The sequence below is a fragment of the Suncus etruscus genome, chromosome 16 (assembly GCF_024139225.1).
Source record: "Suncus etruscus isolate mSunEtr1 chromosome 16, mSunEtr1.pri.cur, whole genome shotgun sequence".
Classification (NCBI taxonomy): domain Eukaryota; kingdom Metazoa; phylum Chordata; class Mammalia; order Eulipotyphla; family Soricidae; genus Suncus; species Suncus etruscus.
Window position 1 is genome coordinate 11,032,883 of NC_064863.1, and position 10,716 is coordinate 11,043,598.

Consider the following 10,716-nt stretch of genomic DNA (forward strand, 5'->3'; position numbering starts at 1 on the left):
CATAACAGGAGTGATCCCTGAGCACAGAGTCAGGAGTAAGCCCCTTTTAGTACAGTGGATGTGCACCCCTTCCCAAAATCAGAATCTATTTTCTGTTAAAGCTCTTAGCTCAGTCTTGGATAGTAAGTGCTTTATATAAAGTAGTGACTAATATTTTGAAAGTTCTTCAGTTTATTGTGTTCTGTTAAAACTTCAGTGGTTGGGTCAGAGGAATAGCACAGTGGTAGGGTGTTCGCCTTGCACGCTGATGTCCCGGGATTGACCTGGTTCTTCCCCAGCATCCTATGTTCCCCAACCCAGCCAGGAGTGATTTCTGAGTGCAGAGCCAGGAGTAACTCCTGAGCACAACCAGGTGTGGGCCCACAAACAAACAAATGTTCAGTGGTTCCAATCCTAGTTGATATTTTTTTCTTTTTCAAAGTATATTTTTAAATGTATGAGACTTGAGTTTGAATAACTTATCATGTTGCCTTATTATTTAATGCTTATAGGTTATGCCTTCCTACTCTTTCAAGAAGAGAGCTCAGTTCAAGCATTGATTGATGCTTGTATTGAAGAAGATGGAAAACTTTACCTGTGTGTTTCCAGCCCAACTATCAAGGACAAACCAGTAAGTAAAATAATTGGTGAATCTTCACCTACAAATGCAAACTTTCCAAAGATTGGCTTTAAATGATTCAATGAAAAAAAATTAAGCTTCTCTATTACTCAGTTTTCCTAAAATCAGGTCATTTTGTAGTACGTATATCAAAATTAATTGATTTGCATATCGAACTGTCTTAAGTTTTGGAACAGTAAAATAATTGGTTCAGAATTACATAAGTTAAGGACCAATGCTCTGATGTCATTTTCTTCCTAGGTTCAGATCCGTCCTTGGAATTTAAGTGATAGTGATTTCGTCATGGATGGTTCGCAGCCCTTGGATCCACGAAAAACAATTTTTGTTGGAGGTGTTCCTAGGCCTTTGAGGGCTGGTAAGTAAAATGTTAACAAATTGTGGTTTGGTTTTGTATTTTTTAATTAATAGAAATTTATAAGGCAAAGATTTGCCAGTTATTGTATACACTATTTGAAAGTTAAGAGCAATCCTTATTATGTAATAATGATTGTTGGCCATAGAATTCAAATAAAAATACAGAAAAATATTCTTCAAACTGACAAGTGAGTAAAGAATTGAAACCTCATTGGTTGGTATTTAATAGCTGATTCTACTCTATAAGAAAAATAATTGATTTTCTACTCAAATATTTGATTTTCTAAAGTAAATTATGAGCATTTTGCATTTGTTTACTGATGAGTTGATTCTGATATCTGATGAAAATTGTTTAAATGGCATCTTAGGTCAATCTTTCAGGCAACAGAAACTTAAGATCTAGAAAGATGTTGGGATAGGAATTTTTCCGATGTTAAGTGTCCGAGTGACCATAGCCTCATGTCCAGACCTGCCTTCCATCACTGAGGACCTTCTCATCAAGTTTGGAAGTTGCATATTAAAGAGCTGCTCACACATATAAATGTGTACAGAACATAGCTGAAATAGAGAAAGCCAGTAGAACAGTATACAGGAAGGAGGAACAGGGCTTCGTATGACTGTTTGGGAGGTAGGGCTGGACCATACCCAGTAGTGTTGAGGGCTTCTTCCAGCTTGGTCCTCCCCGGCTGTCACTTCTGCCTGTGCTGAGGTGGTCATACATGGGTCTCCTACATTGAGTGCCAACCTAATGGGCACTCTCTCCAGTCCTACTCTGATATTTTTAAGTAACTTGTATTTACATTTCCATACAAAGACTGAACATACAGTTGGGTGCAAGGGAGGGTTTTGGTTGGGTGTTTTCAGGGAAATGGGAACATAATTAAAGGTGTTTATTGGAAGCAGAAGGGCATTAGAGTGACTAAAAAGGCCTGAGTGGGTAAGTTAAGGGTATTAATATAGGAATGAGGACAGAGACATTAGAAGGCCTTGGTAGATGAGTTTCAAGGCCTGTTACTGCAGTTCGGGGGCAGATAATTGTGCTTTGAATTGTTGCCCATAGTGGTGAAAGGGCCAGTGGACATATGACACAGGTTTCTAATGAGGCAGTTGGAAAGAGTTTCAGTCCTTAACCATCGATAATTAAACCTTTTTCTGAGATAAGGAATATGGGGAAGAAGCAGATTGGAGGGAACCCTGTCATGAAGGGTTTTTGTAAACAAGTCTAGTGCTGTAGGTGTCTTGCGTCTCAGCAGTTCTCGGGGGTCATAGTCCTTTCACGAGAGGAAAATGGGTAACACGAGCAGCCGGATATGAAATATGAAATAAATGAAACCACACAGAGAGTGTGGGGTCAACACGTTTCTGGCAGGGGTGCCACAAGTTTAATTTTTTTAAGCAGAGGAATTTATAGGGGTAAAATTAGCCACAGGTGAAGAATAATTGTAATCACAAAGCCTAGAACAACAGTAACAATACCTAAGCTATGGGTGTGACTGTAAAAATTCTAAGTTACAAGAGAAAAGGTCACAACTCCTTGCAAGCTTACTTTAAAGGCAAAATCAGGATTAGGAGGAAGTAGGAAATATCTAGAAACTTGATCTTTCTAGGCTGGACTCTATACTTTTAGAGGTTGAGTGAAGGGAGGAACCAAATCCCCAAGAATGAGCTTCCCTATTGCTAAAGGAGGGTCAGTAGTCAAGATCTGCATTCTGGTTACGCCCTTGATTACCAGAAACTGCAATTGCAAAGAGAAAAATTGTCTTTGCTTTAGGGCTGACTATATCCAGAAAAAGGGGTTCTCATATAAACTTTGGTGCTGGAATTTCTGAGCCAAATTATTGGATAGAGGCTATTATTTTGCCTGATATATACAAAGCAGAGGTAGTCAAATACTGGCTGAAAATGTAATGCCAGACATCACTTTGGAAATTCCTCAGCCATCCACGCAAGGGAAAAAGGCTCCACAGCAGGCCTTTTGAGGAACCCCATGGGGGTTAATTAGTTCTACCCACCAGGAAAATCTGAGGATATGTATCATCTGGTGGGCTGAGCCCCCCTAAAAGCTTAGGTATGCCCTGGCAGTCTAGTACTGTTCAAAAAATAATCTATAAAAAATAAATAAAATAATTGTTTGTTTCTTTGTTTTGTTTTGCTTTGAGCCACACTTTGAGCAGCACTCAGGGCTTACTTCTGGTTCTGCACTCATGAATCACTCTTGGAGGGCTCAAGGGACCTTATGGGATGCTGGGGATCGAACCCGGGTTGGCCATGTGCAAGGAATATAGAAAAACTATTAGCAATTTGGCTAAGAAGAAAAAGTGAATGGTAAAGAAATTGGTGAACTGGTGAAGAAAAAGATGAATGAAGTGGTTACAGAGGAGAGAGAGAAAAGAAATTTTATTTTCAAGAAGGGAGACTTTGCTTTGTACTTAGGAGTGATTCAGTCTTAAAACGGAGAGAATTACCTACGTAAGTTATTTTGTGCTGAGAACAGATGGAATCTGGTACCCAAAAGAAGTTGAATATAGAAACGAATGCAGAAATATCTGGTCACTTTCGCTTTTTAGAAAATGAAATTGTTGAAAATAGTTAATTCCTCCCTGCCTAGTGGCGTGCCCCTGTGGTCCCAGCTACTCGGGAGGCTGAGGCCGGAGGATCCCTTGAGTACAGGAGTTCTGGGCTGCAGTGCGCTATGCCGATCGGGTGTCCGCACTAAGTTCGGCATCAATAAGGTAACCCCCACCCCACCCCTAGGAGCAAGGGACCACCAGGTTGCCTAAGGAGGGGCGAACCGGCCCAGGTCGGAAACAGCAGGTCAAAGCTCCTGTACTGATCAGTAGTGGGATCACGCCTGTGAATAGGCACTGCACTCCAACCTGGGCAACATAGCAAGACCCTGTCTCAAAAAAGGAAGGAAGGAAGGAAGGAAGGAAGGAAGGAAGGAAGGAAGGAAGGAAGGAAGGAAGGAAGGAAGGAAGGAAGGAAGGAAGGAAGGAAGGAAGGAAGGAAGGAAGGAAGGAAGGAAGGAAGGAAGGAAGGAAGGAAGGAAGGAAGGAAGGAAGGAAGGAAGGAAGGAAGGAAGGAAGGAAGGGTTAATTCCTTAAAAAATAGTTAATTCCTCTAAAAAGGAAGGAAGGAAGGAAGGAAGGAAGGAAGGAGGAGTTAATTCCTTAAAAAATAGTTAATTCCTCTAAAAAAAAAAGGAAGGAAGGAAGGAAGGAAGGAAGGAAGGAAGGAAGGAAGGAAGGAAGGAAGGAAGGAAGGAGGAGTTAATTCCTTAAAAAATAGTTAATTCCTCTAAAAAAAAAGGAAGGAAGGAAGGAAGGAAGGAAGGAAGGAAGGAAGGAAGGAAGGAAGGAAGGAAGGAAGGAAGGAAGGAAGGAAGGAGGAGTTAATTCCTTAAAAAATAGTTAATTCCTCTAAAAAAAAGGAAGGAAGGAAGGAAGGAGTTAATTCCTTAAAAAAAAGTTAATTCCTCTAAAAAAAAAAGGAAGGAAGGAAGGAAGGAGTTAATTCCTTAAAAAAAGTTAATTCCTCTAAAAAAAAAAAAGGAAGGAAGGAAGGAAGGAAGGAAGGAAGGAAGGAAGGAAGGAAGGAAGGAAGGAAGGAAGGAAGGAAGGAAGGAGTTAATTCCTTTAAAAAAGTTAATTCCTGTGATCTCTTATCTAATGTGGACCTCTTTGGTTTTTGCAGTGGAGCTTGCTATGATCATGGACCGGCTGTACGGTGGCGTTTGTTATGCAGGAATTGACACCGATCCAGAGCTCAAATACCCAAAAGGCGCTGGCCGAGTTGCTTTCTCCAATCAACAGAGCTACATCGCTGCCATCAGCGCTCGATTTGTTCAGCTTCAGCACGGCGACATCGATAAACGCGTAAGTTGCGGTTTGGGAAATCTCTTTAGGCTACCTAATAGGCTGGTACATGCTGTTCTGTGGTTAATACCAGAACTCAAACGCGTACCATATTTTTTGTGCCGTAAGACGCACCCCCCCCCCCCCAAAAAAAAAAAGACGGGGGAAATGTCTGTGTATCTTACGGAGAGAAAGCCACCTGAAGCTGAAGCCTGAGTGCAGGGAAGGAGAGCAGATAATAACCACTTAATATTGCACAAACCTGCCACATAGGACGAGCAATCAGGTTAAGCAAGACTACTAAGTAGTAGACTAGATACAGAGGGGACCACATATTCTAGCTACCCTGGGGGTGAGGGAAGAGGATATGGGTGGTAGAACAAAAACAGAGGTGTAGGGAGGACAATTTGGTGATGGGAATCCCCCCGATTTTATGTAAATATGTACCTAAAATATCATTGTCAACAATATGTAAACCACTATGATCAAAATAAAAATTAAAAATAAATAAATAAAATCCCCCCCCCAAAAAAAGATACTTTTGTTTTGGGGCCCGGAGAGATAGCACAGCGGGCGTTTGCCTTGCAAGCAGCCAATCCGGGACCAAAGGTGGTTGGTTCGAATCCCGGTGTCCCATATGGTCCCCCGTGCCTGCCAGGAGCTATTTCTGAGCAGACAGCCAGGAGTGACCCCTGAGCACTGCCGGGTGTGTCCCAAAATCAAAAAAAAAAAAAATGATACTTTCGTTTTGTTTTATTTTGTTTGGTTTGGTTTGTGGAGCCACAGTGACGCTCAGGGGGTTACTCCTGACTATGTGCTCAGAAATCGCTCCTGACTTGGGGCACCATACATACATTTGCATGTATGTTTGTATTTATAATAGGTTTTTTTGAGGGGGTCACACCCGTCAGCGCTCAGGGGTTACTCTTGGCTATGCACTCAGAAATTGCTCCTGGCAGGCTCAGGGGACCATATGGGATGCTGGGATTCCACTGTCCTTCTGCATGCAAGGCAAATGCCCTACCTCCATGCTATTTCTCCGATCCTATAATAATTTTTATTTATTTTAAAACATCTACTCTTTGGTAACATGTTTCTTTTATCCCTTTAAGAACTTGTGGGGCAGTGGCTGAGGGAGCAGGGTTTAAAGCATGGGCCTTACTTGTGGCTACCTCTAGTTCAGTCCTTAGCATCATGTGATCCTCTGAGCATTTCTGGGTGAAGCCCTGGAAATCCTTGAGCACCTCTGGGGTGACCTAATAAGTATCACACCCTAGCCCCTGATGTTGAACCATAGGTCTACTTGGTCAAGATTTACCCCAGGGAGGGAAAAAAGAACCTTTGGGAAGTCCTTTGAATGACATAAAGCTCTCAAGTACCGTATCTTATTTTTCACTCTTAAGACACACCTGACCATAAGAAGCACATAGTTATTAGACAAGGAAAACAAGAAAAATTATATTCTTTAAATACTCAGGCTTCAGCTGTAGAAGGCATTTGCTCCATAAGATGCACAGACATTTTACCCGGGGTACATTTTATGCTATGAAAAATAGAGTAAATTCTAGCATTATTTATCATTTTATTACCAGTTGTTCGTTTGCAGGTAGATTCTATGCTAATACCTGTGAACAATTCCTTAATATAGTGAGCAGTATTCCAAAATAAGTGTTTACATGTATAGTACAGAAGAAAGCGTAAGTTGGTTGCCTTAAGACTTTCTTAAAGCTTCTTTCCTGAGACATTTTTACCTTAAAAGACCATTGATGGGGGAGGACAGGGGAGCTGTTGAACCCTGAGCATTTGGCTGGCCCACCCTGAACTCTAGTCATCAGTTTAATTACCCAGCTATCCCGTTTGCAGATGAAGTAGAGAATAGGCTATGATTTTCACCCTCAGCTGCACTTTTTAACTCTGGAAACTGAGAAATCTTGACATCTGGATTCCACCCCGGGCAATTCAGCTGAAATTGGCCTGGGGTGCAGCCAAGCATTAGGAGTTCCTAAAGCCCCGCCCACTTCTGATATCCAGCCAACTCAGGGGTCATTGCCCTTATAGGGAGGCGATCCAGTCTTCAAAGAAGCTGCTTGCATTATCGAGACTCATGGGTGTGTGGTGAGCAGGACAGAATCTGCCTCTGTTTGCATGGGTTAGCTCTTGATTCTTAAAGACCAGCTCAGACACAAGAGCACATGAGTTTAGAATCATGCTTTCCTCTCAAATGGCATTGGAACCCTAGAAGGAAAGTTTCTTTTCCAAAAGAATTTGAGCTCTAGGACCAGGGAGATGGCACAGAAATCAGAGGATTGCACAGGACCCTGGTTATATCCCCAGTACCACATGGCTACCCAAGTAAGTAACTGCCAGGTATAGCCCTGGAAATGAGTTGCTGCTAATCATGGGAGCCTTAAACCTGAACCCCAAAAAGGATGGCTCTGGAGATCCACTGGCCTGAGCAGTGTTCAGCCTCTGGTACGAATAGTAAAATCTTTCATGACTTCAGTATTGATATAGCTTATGGAACCATAAAATCAAACCATAAAAAAATATTAACTGATATCCTAAAGATACACCCTGTACATACAGAGGATTAAAAGTATTTTCTTATCAGCGAGGGCAAGTAGAAGTATTATTGCAGTATCTTCCTATCAAAGTTAGATTTCATAAGTTTTTTTTAAGAATGTATTCTATAGTTAGTTGTTATTTCAAAAACCTTGCAGGAAATGTTCTTTTATATCCGTTTTCTGATTTCTCTACACATGTAACTATTTCAGTAGAATACAATCAAGATAAAAATTATTCTTTTCATCATTTCTCACTATGGCCAAATGATATTTTATCCCAGATTTTAAGGACTTGATCCCCACCCACCCATCAAAGACTGAGATCTTTAACTGTCGGACAATAAATATTCAGCCAGACAAAGTTAAGTTTCACTCCTAGTGTTTATTGTTGTTTTGTTTTTTTGGGTACTCCTGGCTATGCACTCATAAATTGCTCCTGGCTCAGGGGACAATATGGAACTCTGGGAATAGAATCTAAGTCCGTCCTGGTTCAGCCCTGTGCAGGGCAAACACCCTACTGCTCTGGCCCCTAACTCCTAGTTTTTTGGGATTTTTTTTTTAACTCCTAGTTTTTTTAAAGCAAGAAATCAGCCAATAGGACTTGGAGCCAAGGCCAATTTAATGAGCATTTATCAGTGCCAAGCACTAGCTCTTAAATGCTGCTCTTGCATGTCTAGCTAGTCCTCATTGTTTTTAGAGACAACCTCTATTATTAATTTCTAGATGTTAGAAACTGAAGTTAAGGTTCATGTAAGGCCCCAAAGATAGCCCCAAGGGCTAGAGTGTAGCTTTGCACCCAGGATCCAGGTCTGATCCCTGCCATTAATGTTCTCCCTTGCCAGGAACAGCACGTCAGCACAGAGATAGGCTATCCAGTCCTACTCCCCATTTTACCAAAAGACCAACAAAAACCTAACACACAGGAGCTGACTTGAGCCTGAGGTCATCTTCTAAGCCTACATTCTCCATTTTAGAAATCTCCAAATGGGGGATGGGGCACAGTGGTGGCAATAGAGGTAAGGCGTCTGCCTTGCAAGTGTTAGCCTAGGATGGACCACAGTTCGATCCCCTGGCCCCATATGGTCCCCCAAGACAGGAGCGATTTCTGAACGCATAGCCAGAAATAACCCCTGAGCATCACTGGGTGTGCCCTCCCCCCCCAAAAAAAAAATCTCCAAAGGCAAGACCTGCCTTTAATAAGATTTCCTGCAGCTCTGGATTTGTCTGTCCCAATAACTTGAAGTACTCCAGCTCTCTCTCCTGCAGGTGTTGGGAATCCCTGCTGTTGTCAGTGGCTATTCAGGATTGGAGGGAGGAAAAGAGGGTCCATAATGGCCAACTTGGTGTCTCTTTTCTTCTTTACTTGTGGTTATCCTAAACTCTGAAATAAATAGGGACATACTGGTTTTCTTTTGTTTGTTTTATCATGATCACCCTAAGGCCTCCTTCATAAGGAAAGTGCTGTGGGCCACTGAGCTGCATCCCCACCCAACACAACAGGTGTTCTAGCAGAGTGGCTTAAAGATGCTGCAAAAAGGGCCCGGATTTGCAAGCAGCCGATCCAGGACCAAAGGTGGTTGGTTCAAATCCCGGTGTCCCTTATGGTCCCCCGTGCCTGCCAGGAGCTATTTCTGAGCAGACAGCCAGGAGTAACCCCTGAGCAACGCCGGGTGTGGCCCAAAAGCCAAAAAAAAAAAAAAAAAAAGATGCTGCAAAAAACACAAGATATTATTTTTAGTAGTTTGCAAAAGTGTTTTCAGCAAATTACAAAGTATAGTCCTTTGAAGAAAATATCTAAAAACATAAGGTCACCAATATTTCTAACATACTCCTTTACTTGGGAGCCTTTGGTTTGCTACAGGCCTTTCTTTTTTTCTTCTTTTTTGTTTGTTTGTTTTTGGTTTACACCCTGTGGCAGTACTCAAGGGTTACTCCTGGCTCTGAGCTCAGAAATGACTCCTGGAATCCTCCAGGGGAGAAGCCTATGGGATGTCGGGATCAAACCCAGGTCCATCTTTCCTCTAAAAAAAACCATGCAGTTCCCATTGTTACCAAATGTGTTTCCACGCAGACTTTTTATGAGATTTCCTTTTGTGTTCCCGCCTTGTCTAGGTGGAGGTAAAGCCATATGTGCTCGATGACCAGATGTGTGACGAATGCCAGGGCGCACGTTGTGGTGGGAAATTTGCTCCCTTTTTTTGTGCCAATGTCACTTGCCTGCAGTATTACTGTGAGTTTTGTTGGGCAAACATCCACTCTCGTGCTGGACGTGAGTTCCACAAGCCATTGGTCAAGGAAGGTGCCGATCGCCCGCGTCAGATTCACTTCCGCTGGAATTAAAGACCCCCCTTCAGTCGGCCTGCGTTGGAAAAGGAAAGAAAAGGGTGCATGTGGTATTCCGTGTCCGAAGATAACCGACCTGCAGAAGAAATAAGTGCATTCTTCTGCTCTCACCCCAGCTCACAGTACATGCATCTTTTATCAGCAGCCAAAACACTACAAAGCCTCTTGTTTTTCACCAAAACCCTACATCTCAGGCTTACTAATTTTTGTGATATTTTCATGTTAAAATAAAATGTTTTTTTGTATTTTCTCCAAGTTATTTTTATATGTAAAGTTAAAAAAAAATTAGATATGAGAATGTTTTGCGTAGGGGCAAACAGTCTGCTGCTATATAGTGGGTGAAGCGTGTGCACTTATTTCTAAATGTGGGTTTTTAACTACAAGATCTGCCCCCCAGTAATTTACCAAAGGTAGCAAAATAATAGTGAAGATGGAATATGTCTGCTACAAATGCTTATTTTTATTGTTGCTATTTTCAGTGTATACATAAAACTAAAAAAATTAGGGTTGATTTTTTTGCTCTCCATTTTGACTTGCAAGAAATAATACCTCAAGATAATCTGATTTATTAGCTATTTTTAAACATTTTTAATCACAAGCTGTATTAGCTTTGCTGCTATATAGGTGTTATGTGTAAATGCCACCTGTTAATACGGGATTGAAAACGTTAGAGACACACTGCATTGCAGATAAAATGCAGGCAGCACAATATGGCCTAAACTGCCATAGTTTTAGAATGTGAAAAAATGCATGTTTACTTACCTGTATACACCATATGCATGCACTAGAATTCTTAACTAACAAGAGGTGAGGTATTGCAAATGTTCAAAAAGCTCTCTTGAATCTAGGTAGCATGAACAAATTATAAAATTTGTTTAAAAAAATCAAACTTGCATGCATTCTTGTGACTTCAAGTGAAATTGTCCTACATGTGTACAATAATGCCAATTAGTTTTAGATTAGAGAGTTGCAGCCATTTTGT

The 10,716-nt window shown here is 41.5% G+C and overlaps 1 protein-coding gene across 1 annotated transcript in view; it reads left to right on the forward strand.

Annotated features, from left to right (window-relative positions):
• Nucleotides 1–10,716, forward strand: part of CPEB2 (cytoplasmic polyadenylation element binding protein 2) — a 68,298-nt gene that overhangs the window by 54,720 nt on the left and 2,862 nt on the right. The window contains exons 9-12 of the mRNA XM_049789967.1: nt 492–610; nt 860–974; nt 4,667–4,848; nt 9,504–10,716. The exon at nt 9,504–10,716 is cut by the window's right edge and continues 2,862 nt beyond it. Of these exons, the coding sequence (XP_049645924.1) occupies nt 492–610; nt 860–974; nt 4,667–4,848; nt 9,504–9,731 (644 nt within the window). The 3' untranslated portion in view covers nt 9,732–10,716. The remainder of the gene's footprint in view (nt 1–491; nt 611–859; nt 975–4,666; nt 4,849–9,503) is intronic.